General features: G+C 39.0%; 1 protein-coding gene across 5 annotated transcripts in view; it reads left to right on the forward strand.

Annotated features, from left to right (window-relative positions):
* The window catches only part of LOC134527551 (uncharacterized), a 91,801-nt gene that overhangs the window by 11,813 nt on the left and 55,969 nt on the right, over positions 1-24,019 (forward strand). For 4 of the 5 annotated variants that reach the window (XM_063360325.1, XM_063360324.1, XM_063360326.1 and 1 more), the window contains one exon: positions 18,908-19,085. In XM_063360325.1, coding sequence (XP_063216395.1) covers positions 18,908-19,085 — 178 coding nt within the window. Of the gene's footprint in view, positions 1-1,296; positions 4,648-7,478; positions 7,620-18,907; positions 19,086-24,019 lie in introns of those variants that run through there. The other variant, XM_063360327.1, reaches the window with a different exon arrangement.

The following is a 24,019-nucleotide window of genomic DNA, read 5'->3' on the forward strand; positions in this document are numbered from 1 at the left end:
TCAGAAATAAAATAAAGTAATTTTTTTGCAACAGCAAAATTATTTTATTCTTATTCAATTTTAAATAATGATAGAGAAACATTTTTTTTAGTGTTGTGCAAAGCATTGAATATTCAAATTCAAATAAATTAAAGCTTCAAAATATTTTTGTTTCAAACTTTGTAAAAAAAAAATGTATACAGGTTAATTTTTAGGCAGTTAAGGGGGTTTCTCTCATTACTAGCGGCTGTCCCGGCTTCGCACGGGTGTACATGGTTTTTTATATATTTTTACCTTTTATTTATATTTTTTGTTGTTTCATTTCTATATTTTTTTAAACACAGTATCACATTATCTATGTATACTTACAATCTGAATTTGTTCATGTTTTTTTTTATTAAAGTAACTTATTTAATCTTAAGGGAGACATATTACTTAGTATTTTTTTATTTACATTTTTTCAACATTTTATATAGCCCCCAAGTATTGTTGGACAATGAATTAGCTCAAACTGTTAACAGTCTAGAAATTCTGATAGACACAATCTATCCCGACATCGAAAATCTCAATTGGCTCTGTTCGAGGGCGATAGTGTCTCCGAGAAACGACTCAGTAAATGAGATAAATAAAATAATTATGGAAAAAGTACCGGGTGATTTTAAATGTTACAAATCTATTAACACCGTGTGCAACATCGAAGATACAGTGCACTACCCACAAGAATTTTTAAATTCCCTTAATCCTGCCGGCTTGCCACCCCACGAACTAAAATTAAAAGGAGGTACTCCCATTATGCTATTGAGAAATTTAAGCCCTCCCAGTATGTGTAATGGCACAAGACTTTTGATAAAGGAATTACGAGACAATGTGATTGTAGCAACAATCATCACTGGGCCCGCGGCCGGACAGCTCGCTCACATTCCGCGAATCCCGATGATTCCAACAGATTTGCCTATATCCTTTAAAAGGTTCCAGTTTCCTGTGAAGATATTGTTTGCCCTTACGATAAATAAATCACAGGACAAACTTTATCTATTGTTGGCATATAACCTTAAGCATGTTTTAAATCATGTCACACTATCAAAGTTTATTTATGCTTTGAGCTATCTAAAATTTTTCCATTTTAATCTAATTTTGAAATTATGTAAGTAACGCATACTATTGCTGGATGAAATTTTCGGACTTGTTATGATATTTGTATATTTATAACTTTTTTTTACATATACAAATATAACTCTATTATTTGTTACATAATAAAAATACATGCTCGGTGTTAAGTTAGAGAAATATAATTACCTTTTTGCACATAAAATTATTTCGCACACGACATTCATATTTAAATTATATTAGTTTTTTCACTTTTATAACCTCTTTAATCGCGCACGTGTTCTTCCCCATTTTAGAGATTCGTTGTGGAAGAAACGGGATGTCTTTTCCATTTTCGATAGGCATGATTTTGATTGGCTGATTGCATCCAGCAAAATATTTGTTATTTGGCACAGCGTGTTGGGAGTGATAACATGACAGTGTGACAGGACATTGAGCCACGTCCCTTGCTCCTTGCTCTCGCCTGGCTCAGCGTGTGGTCGCTCCCCGAAGCTGCTCTGCTCGCTGCATGCAGGCGGTCCCACTCGCTCCGCCGATGCGCGCTCCTGAAGCCTGGTTTCCATTGGTCGAGTGAAGTGGCTGTCACTGTACCAATGTGAGACCACTGTCGCGCATTTCGCACTTTCGTGTGAACGGCCGGGCTAGTGGAAGGGTAAGCACTTGCTAGGCAGAGTGCTCGGCCCAGCTTACTCGACCAGTGTAAGCGAGGCTTTAGTGTCAGGCGACCGTTCGCTCGGCTGACGAACCTCCCGCGAGGGATCCGCCTACCTGGGCGCACATGCGGTGTGCAGAGCTTCAGGGGGGAACCACGAGATTTGAAAACTGCTCAAGATATCCGAGTGGTGTCTGTTTACGAAAAGCAGTTAACAATACGCTGAGAGCGGATGAACCGCTCTGTTTTCGTTTTGAAACTGTATTCTTACAAGTGTGAAAATGCGTTGCGTTAAGAATAATTTTTAGGCATGAAACATCCTGTAGAGTTTGTTGAAAGCACTCAAGGTACTTGCATTACACCTTAATCCTTATTATCCGCCATATAATGCTATGGTCACCGCTCAAATATTATTCTTGCCCCTTGTACGACAAGAAAATTGCACGTCGGTCCAGAGCCTTGCGCTTAGAGGCTAAACCTCACTATAACACTAGCAAGCGTCGGACAGCTCCACTGACTAGGCGGCTCCTTAAGTGTCAAAGCGTGACAGGCGAATGCAGAAACCTTATACTGGAGCGCCTCGTACTTCAGACTCGTACACTTGCTGGCGGAGAGCTAACTCGTTGCGGCGCCTCCATCCATTATTCTAGTCGCCCTTCGGGGTCCCCACCACGACTCGTTGACGGTAGTGACTCTTCGTGGGGTCGGCTGCACGGGCTGAACAGCGACTCGTTGGCCCCGGTTTATAGTTCGGATCTCGAAGAAAACCATTACGGTCTGCCGCCTCTGTCGTCCTCTTCAGCGCTATTTGTGGCCTGCAACGAGTAAAACTATTCACTAAGTGATTCCGACCAGTACCTCGTCCTCCCTGCTGTCGGCTATCACTCGTACCGAACAGTTGTTCAGGTACACTGGCGGCCGTGGATTTTGCGCAGCACTGGTCTATTTATTTATGCGAGGCCTTAATATTTTTTGAAAAAGGCCCTATAGGGGCAGGGGTTGGCAGACTTTAGAGATGAGCCAAATATTATGTTAACAGATTCTCCAATTATTTTAGAAAGCCGCAATATGTATTTTCTCTGTATCTATGTGTAATTTTAAGACAATAAAACGACAAAATCGAAATTTTTTTTCACAAATTCAGTATAAAGTCTTAAAAATAAAGGCTACTAGGAGAAAAATGTAAATTTATAACATATGATAGTCATTAGTAGAGCTCTACTGATAAAACAAGAAAACCAGGCAGGTGCGCGCAGGTTGGAACACGCCTCGTGATTGTGCGGCGCTGTGGCAGCAGCGAGATGCAGAGCCCAACATCACAGGTAAAGAGCCGCTGTCCGCCGACCCCTGGCCTGGGGAATATGGAATAACCCTCAGAAACGTGGGAAGGGGGTTCGGGGGCCCTCCCTAGGAAAATATGAAGGGGGGGGGGGGGGAAATCTTTAAAACTTCATGTTTATAGCCAACTTGGAATTTAAATTTCGACGATGTCTTATCTAATTTATTTTCAGATATTTGGACGTTCTGTTCCTGGTGAATTATACTTAATTAAATTGTGTAAATTCCAACTATCTTAATTCTGATGAAAAGGCGTCATTATTTGGGACAACACAAATGTCGAAAGTTTTGCTATTGTGAATTCATGAAAATTCAGCTGAACTTTAAATTACACGATAACGATTTAATTATTTTCCCATTAATGCCCATATTTAAAAATTTGCAAGAAAGGAAAATAAAAATGATAATGGCAGACGCGGGGCCCAGGGCGGTTGTCCTTGCCCCGCCTGGAGCCGCCCCTGTTCCAGTAGCCCCGCACGGCCTCGTGACTGCAGGCTCGTACAGTTCTGTGTATGGCAAGCCCTGTGCGCTGTAGTTGGGGGTCTCACTGCAGGCAGGTCGCATGCATCGCAGCTGTTAGGGTGGTCTGTTGCCATGTCTGCACTTGTAGGAAGAGACAGGTTGAAGGGCACAGGAAAACCAACAGAGACGGAGAGTGTTAAGAAAACTCGCGTGGAAGTCACGAGTGTAGATTTGTAACATTGTTTGAGAAGGGTTTGGGGAACAGTAGGGTATGTTAGTTCGTAAGCGAAAATACTGCTTTGTAGTGGTTATGACGTTATGAGTATGTGCGCTGCTGGTTTGTAACCAGGGTCGCAGCGCAGAAGGCGGCCCTGGTGGTGGGGGACAGAACTGAGACACTCACCTGACCACTGTCATAAAGCTAGATCTGACAACTTACCTTCGTTTTCCGTCGCCTTAGTGAAGCTCGAGCCGGCAGATTGCAGGCCATGCGCGTGATCACTGTGCCACGCCCCTGACTTGACAATCTTCTAAAACATGTTCCTCAAACATCACTTCAACTTAACTAACAAATTCGGAAAAATTTTTAGTCATTGGTAAATATTAGGCATTTACCAATCACCCAAAAGAATTAAAAAATAGCAATCTGAAAAAAACAATTTCAAAAATTGAGACGGAAGAAGGAATCATATATTTTATACGAAGTTCTCCTCATTTTTAACACAATGTTAATGATGGGTTCGACTACTACTAGCGCCGTTAGTTCGCAGGCCGCCGCGCGCTTCACTAAGCCGACGAGACACGCCAAGGCAAAGGATAGGAAGTTGCCAGACCTATCTATCTATATGACTGCGCACCCGAAACATGCCAACTCATCTTGCTCTGTTTACCTACTCACTCCCGGCTGTTACGTCACGGCCCGCAATTTCTCTCTCGTGTGCTGGAGCATCGCGTCGACACTGCCACCGGGTGTTCTTAAATGTCAATCACCTTCGTGTAAACGTGTGTGTGACCGACAGTTGAGAGGAGATAGGAATATATAGAGATGAAGATACATATATAGAGATATATACATGGGTATATATAGTGAGATATAGAGATATATAGAGGTATGGAGTGATATGGAGAAATGAAGATATGTTAAGAAATTATATAATTACAGAGCTTTTTATGTGTGTATAAACTTAAAAAATAAAGCATCGCAACGCATACCGGGCATTAGCTTATATATTTATATGTATAAATTTTGAGTTGGCGATAGTTTTGGGGTCTATAGACCATGAAACGGAAAACAATATAAAAATTCTCCGGAAATTGCACAAAAGTAACGGCTACAATAGGTAGTATTTTTTCGAAATCTACCTAAAGCAATCGAAAAACATTTATTTTGGCGCACTATATTTACTGTGCAGTAGAGACTTCTTAAGAAATCAGCGGATTCGGACATCGGACCTCGCAATTGTTTACAGAGCAGTTTTCCTTGTGGTAATGTGACGTCATTCATATGAGAATGTCACGGTCCGCCCTTAGGGCCGCTCCACAGTGGCACGTAAACGGAGACGGATCCCCCGTAACATTTCACTATCACGTCTGCTGCTTCGCAATGCGCGGAAACGTAACGAATGGCAACCAACGAGATTACATTTCAAGGTTACGAAATATTAATTTAGTTTAAAACAACACGGGGAATAATTTACATAGATAATAAAAATAAACGACAAAATAATAATAGAACACTAGATGAAACTAGGACCGCAGCCAATTACTCGGCTTGTGTTGGTCGCACGGAGCGACGTAAACGGAAGAGCTGGGCATTGCCAAGCTAATCCGTACGGGTCCATGTCTGTTCTCTCTCTCTCTCTCTCTCTCTCTCTCTCTCTCTCTCTCTCTCTGTGTGTGTGTGTGTATGAAGTGTGTGTCGGCAGGGGCGCAACAACTAAATTTCCAAAGGGGGGGGGGGACAATATACCTATTTATAAAGAATCATCGATCCCCCCTATTGAAGCGGGGGGTCCCCCGGGAAAATTTGTATTTCAAGGTGGAAAATGGTGCTATTTAAGCAGTTTTATGATCTAAAAATTGATTACACAGCACTTTCTTTGCCCCCGTTTGTCCCCACTTCAAGGTTTCAGAGGGGGGGGGGGGGCAAAATACCCTTGCCCCCCTCTGTTGTTGCGCCCCTGTTTGTTGGCCCCTAGACGGACACCGGAGAAAGATCAGGGTTACACGGTGCCTAGCGAGCCGCCATGCCGGCGTGCGGGAGACCACGGGGAACCGAGTGTCCTCGAGAGGACGAAGACGTCGCTCGACAGCGCAGCTGGGCGCGTGTAGCTGGCGAGAGCGAGTGGACAGCCCCGTCCGTGGAGTCCGGACCCCTCCCTTCCACGATTCAATAGAGAAAAAAAATCACAAGCGATTATGGAATAGAACAAGAATAAGGAAATTATTGCAATTTAGCTTCATTAGTTTGCATATAATTTTAGAAGGATTATTGCAATCCTTAGTGGGCTACAAATAATGTATTTCCTCACCATTAAAAACCCGACATGCCTCATACACAGTAGTGGCAGGAGTTGTGTTTACAAGTAGTCTGTGTTTACTGCCCGTTTGCACAAGCGTTTCTGCAAGCATGGTTTTTATACAAATTTGACACTTGTGTTTAATGTATTTAATAATATTTATATATTTATTATTTTTTGAATGAAATCAAATAATTGACTTAAAACACATTAAAAAAATCATAAAAACCAAAATATAAAAGTTTAGTTTTCTTATCTCAAACAAAATCATTACTTAGATTTATATGAGTAAATGTTGGAGTTCTTTCTATAAGTCCCTGAGATTTAAGAGTGGCAATCAATTTTCTTTTAACTATCGATCATAAAAATAATCTACTCATCAAAACATTGATTCGGCGGTTAAACGATACCCACTTCTTCACTACATCCTGGCTACGGCCCTGTAAAGCCGCGGCGACTCTCACGCTGCACTGGCGATAGTTCGGAAGTGCACCGACGAGCAGTTCAGCTGGCTCTGATCAAGATCTACTTTCAGCATCCTTCCGCGTTCCGTCACACACCCGTCACGAGCTCAGTGGCCGGTGGGCAGGACCGTACGACTATTGTTTGGCGCAGTTAAAGCGTGTACGCATTATACATAAACAACGTATAACAAGTTATATCTAGGACTCAATAATGAAATTAATACTAATTGCGGCAATTACTGATGAATCATTTACCAAATTGACATCCGAGTTCAGTACTACGTAACATAAACCATGTAATTTATTTTATTAGATAGAAAATATTATTAGATATTCTTATTAAGATACTGTCATTCTCTCTCACACTCACACACATTAATTAATTCAGTATTCACTTGGTTACGTGACTGCGAATCTATAGAGCAAAAGTTTTAGTAAGATTTTTTAATTTTAATATCTTGGTACACAGTTTGAGAGGATAAAACCACTTTACCCAATGTTTCCTTTCAGATTATTTCCTTTCTTTTGTGGGAATGATTGATTTTTATTGATTTGTTAGGATTTGGGATGTGCCGGGGGGGAGGAGGGGGGGGGGGGAATCTGTGAGCATGCGTCGTGCCAGGTGAAAATGTGACATTGTTCGTGCTGCTATCACGCACGCGAAGTCTTGTTGTCACGTACACACACGAACGAAAGTATATCCAGTTTGAAACGTGCAAGTCGATGACCGGCTCATCTGGACGTGCGGTCAGTGAAACCAGACACGACCCTCGTTCCCAGCTGTTATCTGAGAAGTGTGGAGCCAACCCGCACACACACGGGCGGAGGAGGGTAGGGGGGTAGCGCTGGTGATCAATACGGGCCCGAGCAGCCTATTGCGGGGGAGGGGTCCGTGCCAAGGACGCCAGCCGAGCCAGCGGCGAGAGGCGAGTGTTTATGAGTCACTGGCCGGTGCAGTCAGCCTCACGTGCGGGCGACGCCACACTCACACACCCACACACCTGTCCCGGCCGCGCCGGCAGTACGCGGTGAGCTCAGAGGCGCGCCGTCATGGCCTCCAAGGTGCTCGTCAAGATCCCCGCCGTGCCCTTCTCGCAGGTGAGTGCCTGTTCCCAGCTGCTGTCTGCAGCGTCCTGATTTCCTTCCTTCGTTTCCTGGTTTGGTAGTTGCTTTTTTTTATTTAGCTGACATTCAATTTACATACTTCCACCGTACACGCGCGGACACGGACACACACACACACACACACACACACACACACACACACACACACACACACACACACAGTAAGCTGAATTAATAACAGGATAATTTGTTATTTTAAACCATAGATATTCACATCTTTAATAATTCTGATTAGGAGGTTAACATTTATTTAATTACCTCTCATGCTGTTTTGTTGAGAATTTTGTGCAGTGTTTGTTCTCACTTTCTACCATGAGAATAGCAAAGACAACTAGAGAAAAATTATAACCAACTTTTATTATTATTATACATCTATATGACAAGAAGAGACTTTGCCCAACGCGACTACTATTTCAAATTTTTGTAGTAGCTATATAATCCTTTTCATATTGTACAAGTTTTAATAATGGTTACTTTATTGTTTATTAACTTCATTATTATATAATTAATTCCAATTTCACATATTACCAGAGTACGTATGTCTTGTGTTAATGTGTGTTATCTGTTTATATGTTGTTTTGTATTTGTTGTAGTTGTGACTGTGTCTTGTTATGTCTGGCTTGTCTTGCTCAGTTGGTGGTACCTGCATGTATGTATTACCTACCCTATATGCAGTGCCTGCCTAATATTTAATTTTGTTAATTATTGTTAGTTGTGTCAATATGTGTTATGTATGTTCACAGTATGTCTGCATTTGTGTTGTACATATCTCAAAAGTTATGTTACTATTGATAGACATGTTACCAATAAATAAATAAAATAAAATAACATTTAAGTGTGCACTAATCAGAGAGCAAAGTACCATGGTCAGGGATTTGGACAAATCAGTTAGGGCATAGCTGTGCATTGACTGCTTTGCTAGGTGCGCTTATTAATTAGTATTCAAAATTAGAAACTTTTGTGGTTCTGAGATTTTTTTTTTTATAATTGGTTTGTTTGAGGCTTGGGTAGAGCAGTGTTAGTTTGGCAGGATGCACGCCGGAGTGTCGCTCAGGCACTGTTGCAAGAGTTGAAACTCAGGGCTGTCCCTGGTTGTCAGAAAAATTGGGAACTTTTTGGCCAACGCAAATTAATACAAATTTACAAGTGTGACCTTACCACTAATGTAGTTGTGGAAGTGAGACAAGCTATGCTGAAGGAAAACAAATATTTTGCATTTTAGCAAGCGCTATGTTACATACATAATAATGTGCTTTTTGCACAAACACCTGGCCAAATCATTTGTTGGCAGCTTGTTTGGTTTCAGAACATGGCAGCAGGGAGTGTCACCTAATTAAAGGAAGAATGTACAATATTCCGCAATACTTGATAACATACTTTTCACTAGCATAGTTCTACTTTTGTCAAAGTCAGGCCAGTTATACATTATCAACATTACATGATCTTTGTGCATGCAGTCACTTTATTATTAAGACTCAAAGTTGAGTTTTACTTAAAAAAAATTTTTTAAATTGTATATTGCTGTGTAAACATCTTAGCTTGCGGTATGCATCATTTGGTAGGAGTAATTATGTAAATATTGAATTAAAGTTGATGAACGGAAAGTGACACCAAGATCTAGCAACATAAACCCGCATATAGTCACTTTCGTAAACATTATGGGACATACCAAACGTATTGGTGTGCCAAATGAAACTTAATGATAGTGAAACCACCCTGGTAAACTAAAATAGTCATAGTAAAGTAATCTGAAGTTTTTAAAAAAATAAAGAAAAGTGGTATTTCAATGATATTAGTTATCCTTCTAAATTCCCAGTTGGCGTAGTAGCACAGAGGTAAGGGCATACTGGTTAACTTCAAGGGATGTGGTTAAAATCTCGCCACTGGATTTTTTTTAAAATTTAATAATATTATATAGTATTGTTTAATCAGCTCAATAAGGATAAGTCATGTTTGTAGGAAGTATTTACAGACTGATTTCAGTCATCTCAGCAAAATAAAATATATAAACTTAATGTTATAATACATATGTGTTTTAAATTGTTTTAGGTTAATATTTTATTAATGTCATAGAAGTAGGACTTCTAACATGTGCAAAAACTTTATAGTATTAACTGTATATAGTGGTTTTTAACAAAATGGACAGTTTTTTAATATAATTCTGTGTCGAAAATCAGGCTCAAAGCCAGGGTTTAGGATTTTTCAAGTCTTTTTCACTTTTATTGTTGCAGATTCTAATAGTTTAAATTTCAGTTTGTTTTGTGCTGCTCTCTGTGATGATATCAAGCTATGTTTACTATTCGGCAGTGAATTCTAGCTTAGAAAGTAAGTTTGTGATTCACGTCTAGAAATTTTGTTATGTATTTGAAACTCAAATATTTTATTGATCAGTATATTTATCATGCTGTACATTATTTAAAGAATAATATTTTTAATTATGTGTCAGAGTATCATATTATAAGTTTATTTGCAAGTTGAACAACATGAGAACACATGATTATGCTCATTACCAAGTTAGGTGTTTACATAAAACTAGTGAGTACTGAAAGATTCGCTCACATTTTTTTTGTAAGTGCGCTATACAAAAAGATCATCTTTCTTTTTAAAGAGCATGTAACAAGTCACAGTCATGCCCTGCTAAGATGACAATTGTTCCTTGCACATACAGAAATCACATGAAGAATATTCCATTGAAAGTTGCAAGTAGTGGAGTTTTTGTTAATTTCTGTTGATTCTCTCAAAACTATTTAGCATATTTTCAAATAAAAGAGTTAAAAATAATATGTGTAATTTATTTTTCTCACAGCTAAACTACAACTCCTTCACACGATTCCATAACATATCTGAAAAGAACACTCAATTTTGCCGATCGCTCTTTAATGTCCTATGCCTTCACGAAATAACGTCCATAGGGATCTTGTCGTCTAGGTACCAAAGAAACTGGAACCAAGTCCTGACGGACCAACGGACCAACGGACCAACGGGCCACTCAGACCTGTGCCACACGCCTGGAGCACAATTTCTAATAAAAAGTCCAATACGAGAAAAATTACAAAGGTTAAAACTTACTGCGCATAGCCTTGGCACCCAGACGTGAAATAATCTGCCTCGATGCACTCATAAACTGTTTTTGGTGAGCGTAGAATGGCGCGACTTCTTAGCACAGCACTCGAACATACTGTCACAACTTCGTACCACATGACAAGAAAGTAGCAGCTGCATGACCTCACCGACCAATCATAATGTACCTCTTACATCCAAGGACACAATAACTTAAAAAATACATAACCCTCGCATCAAGGCTTTTCTGCAGAAAAAAAAACATTCAAAACACAAAGCCTTCTCTGATTGGCTGTGACAAAACCCTGATAATTTTACCATCTGCCATAGGACTAAACACCTGCTGATTTTCCCATCGTAAGAATACTTGCAGAAAGCACCAGAATGTCTCGGCAACTAATCAACTGTCTGAAAAATTGGTGCCACCATGTTGTGCACCTGTCTCTTATCCTTCCATTTTCCCAAAACTACACACAATGTTCTTGAAACATAATAAAAGCTTGTAAATAAACCCAAATGTAAAATATAGACATGAAAACAATATTGAAAGTTAATAAAATACTGTAAAATACACTTAAATACTAACTTAGCAAACAAAGGTAAAACTAATAAAAATATAGTTCAAATGCTTTTCTAAATAAAAATAATCAAATATCAAAAACTATTTCAGAATATTAACAACAGTAAAATACAAATTGAAAACTAGGTCACCATGTACCTGAACCATATAATCAGCTAATACACTTCGTTACTAAAAAATATTATGTCTTAAGAATGGTCTGCTAAGTTGGGGAGGGCAGGAACCCATACTGATACAAGCAAGCTTACCACAAATTTGAGCAAGGCACTCAAGATTAGTAAAAGCAACAATCTTTGCCATTGGTGTAAATTTGACTCCATCAGAGTTATAAATAATCAATATTGATTTGCCAATATTAATATAGTAACTGAATAAATGTTTTTAAAACTTGATGGATCTTCCTTTGCCAGAGTAAAGAACATTTTTCACATTCAACTTAGCAGAAGATAAACACTGGTAGCTAAAACAATAATTAATTTTTATGTCAAGACATTTCCAAACATGATGCTAACATAATGGATAAAACTTTTATGATTAATATTTTAATATATTTGTATGAAAAACCACAAACAAACTTTTTGTCCTATAATGATTTTGGTGCTAATCATTTTTTTAAGTTATTGTTCAATATGTATTTAAAGGCCTAATAAAATAATTTTCAACTAAATATAGAAAATTTAAATCCAGCACCTGTAAATAAGTATGAAAATTAATAGAAATGCTTTAAGGGAGAGCAAAGTTGGTGGGAAAGAAAAAGAGAAACATAAAGCAAGAAAGCAAGAGATATTTGTACACATACAAATATAAATGTGTGCACATACATCCAGAGAGAGAAAGCCAGGCAGGTAGTATATTTTATGGTAGGCTGAAAACACAGTGAATATCAGTTTTTTTTTTTACACTCTGCTTCAAAGTAGGGATTGTAACAGCTATACTCCACAGCTCTCTGCATACTTGGGCTGAGGTCACCTGTTCGTTCGCTGCTGACTGTGTGAGCATTTCAATTGGGTGGTCAGTGATTTGATATTTGTTTGGTTGCAGGTTTGTTATTACTGCAGAGTACCATGTATTTACTGGGGGCCAACTGTAGCTGTAGCACAAATCTACTAGTGCTGAACTTATCAGAAATTCCTTTTAGTTTCCAACCATAGTAGACTTTGTTGGGTCATGCTGAGTGTTTGAGTCTAGCTGCTGGTATTATTCTCATCGCTTTTGGAACTGAAGTTGTTGAAGATATTGTATTGCACTCTATGATGCCATGACACATAATCTTTGTTAACCCAAAATCCTATTTTGTTCCTAACAGCATATTCTATGAATTTCACATGCTGTGGCTATGAAATGTTGATACAATACAGTTATTACAACGTAGATCGGCAGGGCTATAAAACGACTTGAAATGAATGTTCATAAAAACACTTCAAATTGATTATGAAAATGTTTTGTAGCTGTTTTAAATTTTAATGTTCATTTGAATTTAGGTAGACTGTCTTTATAAAAGTAGAAACTTGGCAAAACGTTCTTGTAGATTTATATTTTAGTTCTCCCAGAAAAACAAAACACTGTATCTCCAAAAAAAGTATGTTCCAGTTATAAATTTTAATAGTATCAACTGTAAGCATTGTAGAGTGTTGGTTCAAAGTCACAATTAAAGAGTAACTCACACAGTTTTAGATAAGCACATGTGGGAATACTGCTTTGTTTTTTTCTCGTTTGCAGCACCACCTACGCAAAATGGCGACTCCTGAGCGTTAAGTGTTTTGTGTTCGGAATTTGTTTAGAGTGAATCTGTAATTTCATTTCAACGTGCATTTTCTTTCAAATTTAATTGTGATCTCCCATATGGCAAAACATTTGCCAATGGTATAGGCAATTTGAGACGACAGAGCTCTTTATCGCTGGCCTCCACGTTCACTTAACATAACACCATGCAATTTTTTTACTTAGGAGTTTTATAAAAGATCGTGTTTACGTTCTGCCGCAACCTAATGATTTACCAGAGTTGAGGCACTCCGGGCTTATTAACCAAAGTACGGGGAAGAATTGGACTTAGGTTGGATGTGTGCCTTATAACTAAAGGTGCACATATTGAACATTTGTAAGAAATACTAAAATTGTTTACCTTCAATTTTATGTATGATATGTTGTAAATACATAGTCTAAATTAAACTGGTATAATATACCATTGAAACTGGGATATTCTTTTATGGACACCCAGTACTGTTCACTTTTACATCACAAACAGTTTACAGGGCTTCCATGGCAACACAACCAAATTTTTCATATACTTTAAATGTGAATGTTTATCACATCTCACAAATAAGTACTGAGGTCGCTTAACGTCCACAGTACAAATCAAGGTCAAACATGTCCTTGGGGTGGTGGCAAAAAGGCACTAAAACCCCATTTAGGGCTAAGTCTGACAACTGTAGTCCCTGCAATTATATTTGAAAAAGTCAGAAACTACAGGTTCAGAAACGGCGCAGCCCGGACCACAGCTGTACAATTTGTTACTTAGTACGTAATTATTTTATGGCATGAGCCACTACCAAACACGACCTATCTAGTCCACATTGAGCAGAGAACTGGTGAGATGACGCAAATGCCTTCAGCCATACAGGTAGGACTTGACACAATCGACCAATCACTACACAACTGTCACAAAGCAACCAATCACAACACATTTCACTACCAAAAAACCTCTAGAAGTCCTAGCATGTTTCATAGAATCACATTTTTCCTCTCTTACTTTCTCTCTCTGTAGTAAAGGATAAACCTGTGATAAATGCACGAGTTCAGCTGTCCCATCATGAAAATATAGAAAGCACCAGAATGTTTCTGTAACTGTTAAACTGTGTGTCTACCGATGCCAGAGTTTTGCACATCAGCCCTTCCTTTTAACAAAATAATACATAATGTTCTTAAGACATATTCAAAGGCTCTGAATCATTCCAAAATACAGGCATAAAAACAATATTTTTAGTAAATAAAATAATGAAAATAGCTATAAAACACATAGGTTATACTTGGAACCAGAAGACATCACGTTTGAGAATGCCGTAGCACTTGCAGCTGCATATGAAGCAGCCATGGATAATGCATCTTTAGGTGTGGCAGATCTGAAGGTTAGTGAGGTACCTTGTCAGCCGTCTCCAGTGACCGAGGCCATAAATGTAGTCAAGTTTAAACCCAGGAAAGTAGATGAAAAAGTGGGAGTTGTTTAACAGCTTGGTAAGGCAACATCCATTGGTTTTTGATAAGGGTCTGGGAACATTTACTGGTGGGCAGGTCTCCTTACGACTAAAGGGAAATGTCCCTCCTGTGTTTTTGCCTGCCAGGACCCTTGCGTTCGCATTAAAAAGCAAGGTGGACATGGAGCTAGACAGAAGACAGACTGTTAGGGCTGCACATTCTGCACCCTGTAACATTCAGTAAATGGGCTACATCGGTTGTGCCAGTGGCAAAAAGTGATGGCAGTGTACGCATATGTGCTGATTTTAAAATAACTGTAAATCCTGGATTAGTAGCAGAGTACCTATTACCTACTACCCAGGGTGGAAGAGCTGTTTGCGAAGTTGAAGGGCGGTGAGGAATTTTCTACAGTAGATTTGTCTCAAGCATTCCAGCAGTTGAAGTTAGATGAGGCGTCTCAAGAATTGTGCACAATCAATACACACAGGGGTCTTTTCAGATACAGCAGACTACCATTCAGAATTAAGTCTTGTCCGGCCATTTTTCAGCGTACAATGGAGTAGCTTCTTCAGGGCCTAGAGGAGTGGTTTTCTTTTAAGATGACGTTCTGGTTACTGGTCCGACAAGGGAGCAGCACTGGAAAAATCTGGGTACAGTATCCCAGCGTCTAGAAAAATATGGTCTCAAGGTAAATACGAAGAAGTTTAAAATCCTGCAGCCTTCAGTAACATTTTTGGGTCACACTATTGACAAAGAGGGGCTACACACTTGCGGTGATAAGGTCAGTGCAGTTGTGGATGCACCAGTTCCACAAGACCTCAAGCAGCTGTCTTCATGGCTTGGGTTGGTAAATTATTATGCTAGGTTCATGCCTAACCTCTCTAAAATCCTTGCACCCTTGCATGAGCTGTTGAAGAAAGGATGTCGTTGGAGTTGGACCTCACAGTGCGACGTTGCCTTCAAGCAGCTCAAGGATTTGATTGTTTCATCTACTGTACTGGCCCACTATGACCCTGAGTTGCCTATCAAGATGGCGTGTGATGCTTCCCCATATGGCCTTAGGGCTGTGATTAGTCATGTGTATCTGGACGGCTCGGAGAAGCCAATTGCGTATGCTTCTCGTACATTGTCAGAAGCAGAGAGTAACTATTCACAGTTAGATCGGGAAGCCTTGGCAATCGTTTTTGGCGTCATGAAATTCTTCCAGTATGTGTATGGGCGGAAGTTCTGCCTGGTTACCGATCACCAGCCCCTAACGCACATATTTGGGAACCATTGTGGCATTCCTCAATTGTCTGTGAATCGCCTACAGCGCTGGGCCGTTTTGTTGCAAGGATTTGACTACGAGGTACAGTATGTGAGAGGCCCTTTCCAGGCTGCCGTTGCACTGGGCAGAGGTTTCAGAAGAGTTTTCGTATTTGCATGTTGCAAAGGCTGAGTTTTTACCAGTGACGGCACAAACCATTAGGATCGCTACAGAGCGTGACCGGGTTTCGAGCAAAGTATTGTTGTGCGTTTGTGATGGCTGGCCTGTTGTGGTTGAAGAGGCTTTGAAACCATTTTACACAAGAAGGCTCGAATTGACATTTGAGCAGGGAGTGCTTATGTGGGGCCACAGAGTGGTCGTGCCATCGTCTCTACAGAGTACAATTTTGCAGGAATTGCATTCCAGCCACTTCAGTGTTTGTAAAATGAAAGCTCTAGCACGGTCTTACGTTTGGTGGCCGTAGTTAAATGATACATTGGAAAAGTTCACAACATTGTGTGAGTCGTGTTTCCGGGAGAAGTCTATGCCTGATAAGTATCCTTCTGCCATGGGTATGGCATGGCAAGCCGTGGCATAGAGTGCACGTGGACATTGCTGGGCCCTTCCTGGGAGAGAACTTCTTGGTGTTAGTGGACAGCTACTCTAAGTGGCCTGAAGTGTGTGAACTCACAAGCACTAGCAGCACAGCCGTTACCAACAAATTGCGTGAGTTGTATTGCAACGCATGGCCTCCCGGAGCGGCTTGTATCGGATAATGGCCCCCAGTTTGCATCGGAAGAGTTTCAACATTTCTGCCGTCAGAATGCGATACGACACCCATTTTCCCCACCGTACCACCCAACAACAAATGGGCAAGCTAAGAACATGGTCAAGACGTTCAAGCAGAAGATCAAAGCCATTCTCCACTCTGATGTGCCAATGGAGGTGGCACTTCCTCGTTTCCTTCTGAGTTACCGGACGACACCACATGCTGTCACTGGTGAGTGTCTCAGCAGTATGATGTTTGGCAGGGTATTGCGCAATAGACTCCCTGGTTACGCCTTCCGTAGCAGCCAGGGTTGCCACCCACCAGCCGCCTCTTGCTTCTTCACCTCGGCGCAGGTCAGACACTTTTGCGCCTGGCAGTGCAGTGGTTTTTCAAGTCTATGGGCGCAGAGAGAACAAGTGGGACAGAGGCATCATAGTCGACCGAATGGGTCCGCTCACTTACAGGGTAAACGGTATTGGAGGAGGTGTTTTCCATCGTCATCTTGATCAGATCAGATTATTTTCCCCACTTCAGAAGTTTGTGTCACCTGTCGACCAGCACGGCGTGGACAGTGACAGGGGCAAGAGTACTTTGGCTGCAGTAGCGACTCAGGGTGCAAGGACGCCCTCAAAATCTGTCACTGCCAATGTCCGTGATACTGTCGGGAAAGTAAAGTGTGTTATGCCAGGGATGGTTACTGGTGCGAATGGTAGTGCCTTCTTCAAGCGGTTCAGTCCAGCTACAATGGTTAGTGAGAGTCACGAAATAGGAAGGGGGAAGAGTGTGCTTGAGAGTGACAGTGGTAAACCGGACCAACCGGTTTTAGGAAACAGCAGTACGTCGTATGCGGGCAGAGTGGAGGACGAGCATTTCAAGGGATTTCCTGTAGAGGCTTATTCACGCAGCAACAGCACTGTTAAGGGTCGTAGGTACCCGATGAAAGACATAGTACCAAAGAAGGTTACGGATGTATAGTGTGTTGTCTGCAGTGTGGGACATTTGTTGGCAACAATGTATTTGTTTGTTGTACTGTTTGTAATGTAGGTGTGAGTGACTGGTTTGTCATCTCTAGTGTATTTGTACTTTCTTTTTAGTGTTGGTTTGTATACTATTCTTCTTCCAAATGGTTATGTGGGGGAGGAGTGTGGGATATGACAGATGGCTTGGGAGAATAATAATCACTAACAACTTCACACGTTCCCTGTAACTCACATCCTGAGGTTTCTTTGGTTCGCACGGATTCCGTAACACTTTGTATGTTTCTTTGTCTAATGACGATATCAAAATTGCACGACGCTTCGCTTATTCCTCTTCTTTATCACTGACGCAATTGGCAATAAAACACTGTTCGAGTCGCTCAGCGTACGATTCCCACGAATCCTCGCTGCAAACAAAATTTTCCACTTTGAAACCTCCCATTTTAACAACGCTGAATAAACTGATTATTCTTTCCGGCACAACATCCCATCCTCGACGCCACATGTTACATTTTTATTAGCAAAATCCACAACTAGAGTTACAATTCATAAAGCTATAGCGCCATCTGCTTTCAACTGTCCGCCCGCCCCATGGCAGCCAATATTACAGACTTAAATATCCCACATATATCAACCTAGCACACAGTGAAAACCATTAAAAACATAGTTCAGAAGCTTTTCTAAACAAAATAATTAAATATAAAAATTACTTAGAGTTTAAAAAATGATAAAATACACAATGAAAAACTAGGTCACTATGACCTTGGAGCTATAAAATCAGCTGACATACTGCATTACTGAGAAATATCATGGCAAAAGAATACTTTGCAAAGTTGTGGAGGGCAAGGTCTTGCAATTTTAAACAGTATTAAAGTTTACCAAAGATTTCAGTGAACCAAAATCCGTTTTAATAGTAAAATTCCTTCAAGTAAAGAAAAGAAAATGTAATTTCTGTGGCCTTAGTACGAACACTTACTGCAATGTACGATACTGTAAGTAGCGAAGATTACCGCAAGAAAAAGCTGCGCGAGCACAAGCATAGATTCAGATTGTTAATGAATTTACGTATTTGAGAGCACAGATTTAGATTACACAAGTAGGCCTATATAAGTACAAGAAAATTTAACATAAGAGATGTAATTTAACTGTTGTAAGTATGAAAGTGTGTGAACTGTTATTTGCACAGTTGTTTTTTAACACATTTGGATGTGTTTGGAAAAACCTAACTGTGGAAGTTTAAACTTTTATGATGTGGTTTAATGAATGACTTTCCAACGCACTGGACTCTCTACTGCATCTGTATAGTTAAATTACAAAACAAGCGAACCACAAGTTTTTTTTACGTAGGAAAGATGATAGTAAAATTAAATATTTCCCTGCTGTCAAATCTTGTCGGTAGTTGTCTGGCAGCTGGTGAAACGTGTGCGTGTGGCGCAGGTGAGCAAGAAGGTGGCGCTGGTGGGCCGCTCCGAGGGCCTCCTGCCCAGCATGTCCGCCGACCCGCTGCTGCGCGTCACGCAGCTGGAGCAGAACATCCGCCTGCTGCAGGAGCAGCACCACGCCATGCTCGCCAGCCTGCACCAGGAGGTGGAGCAGCTGCGCCAGAGGAACAGAGGTGCTCCCCCCCTTTCCCCCCCCCTCCCGTATCAATACATCCACATAAACCTCATCGTGTCCCTAAACTATGACATGGCTATCGACCGAGTCTCTTAAACTGTTTTTTAAAAACTTGATGGATCGTCCTTTGCCAGAGTGAAGAACATTTTTTTCACATGCAACTCGTTGGTCACTTAGCAGAAGATAAACGCTGGTAGCTAAAACAGTAGGTCGAGATGTAATAAATAATTATTTATTGTCATCAAACGTTTAAAATTTCATATTTTTTAAACATGGATGTAAATAGTTAAAAGTGTGGCACGATGAAGTTAAACTAACGTAGATTTGCAGAGCCCTTTACAGGAGTATGACTTTATGGTTCGGGGTGGGGTGGTTGCAGTAGAGAAAATATATTATGGTTTTACTTTTAGTCCAATCTCATTTTTGAAACTGAGGATTTCGTCATTATTGTTTTTATTTGTATAAAAGTTTTCTTATTAATACTTATTCCACCAAATTAGTGATCAAATTTAAATCCTGCATTTTTATGGTAAAATAATTTGTTATAGAGTGGTCTAAAACAGCTACATTCGAAACATTAAAAATAAATTAGTAAGCATTTGTGGTTTAAAAGTGATGTAATAAGATATACACAACATAAACAAATTAAATTAATTTTTCTGATCCATGCACTTTGGTGCAATTTTTTATTCAAAAAGAACAACATTCTTTAAGTGTAACATTAAAAGATTACTTTTTTATGATTTGAAATAAGTTTTGGTTGAATGCTACATCATTCCATGATATCACTTGCATTTTGGTGCTGTATGGTGTATTAACTTGTATTTCAGTGTTATGTGGAGTTTTAACATGATTTCCGTTTTTTCGCAATTCACTATACAATCTTTTCTCTAGCAATAGAACTTAAGTAGGCCTGTACAGGTGCTAGGTGGCCATGACGTTCAAATTTTTACTTGTTGGCGACTAATTTCGGCCAAAATATATCTGTGCAGTGGTTTTGAAAACATCAGCTAATTTTGTTGTTACAAAATCTAGTACAGAAATGACCAGATCCAAGAAACCAGGATGGTATTTAAATTGCATCAGTTAACTCTAATTACTAATATTGTACCAAGTTGGTGTATCGGTACCGTTTAGGACTTGAATTTTAAGATAAAATCTAAAAGTAAAACTGCTCACAAAAGTACTTTTTTTTATCCGTGACTCCTACATTTTTTGCCTGGGCTCCTAAAATTAGAGAGATTTTGTAGATGCCTGATGTAGATATAACAACTGACCATGAAATTAATAAAAATTTGGCTCTCATATATAGCAGTTGAGAAGTATAACTTACAATATTTAAATTTTGGCGAGTGTGTGTGATTACAGTTTATCAGTCAAAGTGGTAGTTTGCTATGAGTGTGGTGGGCATCTGGGTGATTAGGGACGATGTGGGATGCTGCCATGAGAATGGAGCATTGTTGAAATAGTTGGGTGGGTGAAACGGGAACACCGCAAGAAAATCTTCCAGCTCACTGCGACGTGTGCCAACGTTCCCAGGGCTGGGCTGTATCATCTTGGTGGAACATAAGTGACCGGCTTGTAGGTGCAGATGTAGAACAATTTTGGTTTCAGCAACTTGAGCTAGCACTCCAGTAAGTATAGTGTGAGCTACTTGTTGCAGAAGTTGTTGAAGGTACAGCCTGGCAAGTTAAAAGTTAGGTTTGTTAGTTGTTTGTGTGCGGTGTTGTGTTTTAAATTGGTGCAGCGGCTGGGGAGGAGTGTCTTTAGTTGTTTATAAATCTTATCCTTTTGTCTTCAGTTTTTATCTTAAGTCTTTCCTTTTGTCTCAGTGCAGGGTTGCTATTTTTCTCCATGCTACTTTTTTTTAAGTAAAGTATAAAACTGTGATAGTAAAATTTCTTATCAATTTAGTTTTCATCATATTTTTCTTTTTTACACTTGGTATAAAATTTACATGACACTTTATTATAATTTTTTTTGTAAAAGTTACAGGTTAGAAAACTTGAATTTTAACAAATGTGTATTAAACTGTGCAGTGCAAATCTTGCTAACTCAGAGTATGCTTCTTTAGTTCCCAGAGTGTACCTCTTCCCAATAAGTAGACTAGCAACTGTTTGCTTCATGTTTTAATTATGTGCTTCCACAATCTCAATGGCCCCTTGATTTTTCTTTATTAACATCATACAATATGCAGTTTTTCTCCAAATGTGACCAATCCATTTTGCTTTTTTTCCTAATAATTATGTCTAAGGTTGCCCTCTTTAGATGACATTTATTCTTCTCAAGACTTTTTCAATGGCGACCATATCCATGTTTGGGTAGCTTTAAAAGAAAAATTTGGAGGATCTGAACTAAATATTTTGTGTTCACAAACAATGCAGTTTGTGATAGGTGGATGGTGACAACATACCTGCCAACCTACAGAGTTAAAAAATCTGGAGTTTTTTTAAAGGAATATCTCTAAGTTCTGCAGCTTTTTAAACAGCCTAAAATGTGTTAAATACAAATGTGTATGTGTAGTTAACATGGCTAATAGCCACAAACAGGCTGATATCTGCACCACTATGCAATTGACAGTGGGGCAGGGGATGAAACTCGGAAACAGAACGGCACCGAGAACAGGTAATGAAAAATATCCAATTTATTTATCTTGGACACTCATCTCCTACCTGTTCAGTCAATATGGCCACATTTAGTTTGCAAATATGATACTGAGCAGTATGAAATTGTCTTACCACCAACATTAATTTAAAAAAATTATAATTGTTAGGTAATTAATTTTGTATCAGCATCCTTTAACATTGTGTTGTTTAATCAACTTGAAGATAATTAATTTTTAGTATTAATTTTTTTTTGTTTACAACTCTGTAACTTGTGTACTGTCAGAAGGTTTTGTTGTAAATGCTAGACATTCTCATAGTGCTTCCTGTGTATTGGTGAACAGGACATGTTTCATTCCCAGGTACTGTGAATCCCACCTAATTTGAATTCACTCACATACAAAAAAAAATGTTATTTTATTATTAAATTAGGGGCAGTTTCCATTGTCTTGGTGTTTTTTGGTTTGCAAATGCTTGCACACATCATCCGGTCCAGCATATGCTATTCAAAAATCACTTCAGCACACTGTGCAAATTACATTTAATTATGTGAAGCAACTACATGGTATGCCTGTATACAACTTGCTGAATTTTGTTGAGGTGTGCTTGAAATTACTGCCACTTTGTTCACATTCTGAAATGTGAAACATTTCAATTTTATTATAAGATTCATACTCTCAAACCACTGCATTACAACTTAACCTTCTCTAGTCTCACTCAAAAATTATAAAACAGAACCCAAAGCACAGATACAGTTCAAAACAAAATATGGACTAAAGCAAAGAAAATAAAGAATGTGTAGAGCCGTAAGTTGACCATCGATTCCAATTCGATTTTCCTTCATGTACACTTTGCCCTTATTTGCACAAGTGGTTCTACATAGTTAAGACCGCCCATTACTGTATACACGACATACTTGGCCGAAATGGCTGATGCAACTCCTGCAGGGCAGCATTGTTCTCTTTTTTGCCCGTCATATGGAGAACGCGTCATCAGTGTAATTCTTCGCGACTAAAGTTAGCATAGATTGAAAGTCGTCTTTCGTTAAGAGGTTGTCGATGTGACGCCCATCATACATACAACGTTCATTTAACCCCGCCATACAGCCGATGTCATGACTTACTTTCATTTAATACAAAAATAATTCTTTCAAATGAGTCCAATAATATATTCAAGACGAATATATGGTTTTGCTTCAATCCTATAAACTCAGAAATGATGTAGACACAATTTATGATACATCTAAAAAAAGTTATGTTAATCTCCGATCTCTTCAAAACTACTCATCTCTGCTAATAGTTATGTGGTATAAATATATAGTTGTGTATGTTTCATTTGAATGAGTCACTTTGATTCTTATTTTCTCTTTTTTTAACCATACAATACTCATTTTTTTTAAAATTCATCATTTTTAAAAAAATAATCAATTGCACTCATCTATGTTTGTCATATTAAATATTCAAGAATAACGGTCAGGACGGAATCATGTAATATTTCAACAAGATAACTACACATACTTATAAAACAATACACTTTCTCCCATGCTGTTAAAATAATAAATTTTTCAATTTGTTTAAGAAAACATGTTTGTTTTCTCCTGTAATTTTTAACTCTGTCAGGTCGCAAACACGACAGACAAGACTGCATTTAACAAACCACAATAGACCTTATCGTGTGTCCCGTGAGTTTGACTGATCAATAGGCACTGATCTTAATGTGATGTACAGTGAGACAGATACTTTGGCAATTTTGACTAATCGATAGGCACTGATCTTGCTGTGATGTACATTGAGACATACAAGTCCACTCCGTCTCCGCAACACACATTTAAAAGTCCATCTCTTCTTCTTTGGTTATGAAGACTATTGGCAGATAGATTTTTTTTGCCAATTATATAACATTTAATTATAGTGTTTGAACTTACTCTTATTCTATTTGCTTTGTTTTCTGTGCTGTGAAACAGTGAAACTATACTAAACAATGCATTAGTGTGTTTCTCGAGAATTACACTTTTATTTTTATTGTTATTTTTTTTAATAAAACAAACATGTGCCTACTTAGTTTAAACTTTATATCACACGTAAACTTATGTTTAAATATTTAATTAATGTCTCGTTGACTATTAGAAAGGATGTAAAGGAACTTATTTTTTAGAATGAAAAAAAACCTGAAAAGTGAAAAAAAAACTAGGGCCAAAGTTTTTTTTTCTAAAAAAACACATGTAATTAAGAAAAAAACCTTGCTGTTTTTTTTATTTGCAACACTGCATGTGACTAGAGGACAAGTTAAGAGGATAAATTTTTAAGTTTAGACAATTGATTATTATTGT

Source organism: Bacillus rossius, chromosome 1 (genome assembly GCF_032445375.1).
Source record: "Bacillus rossius redtenbacheri isolate Brsri chromosome 1, Brsri_v3, whole genome shotgun sequence".
In the NCBI taxonomy this organism is placed as follows: Eukaryota; Metazoa; Arthropoda; class Insecta; order Phasmatodea; family Bacillidae; genus Bacillus; species Bacillus rossius.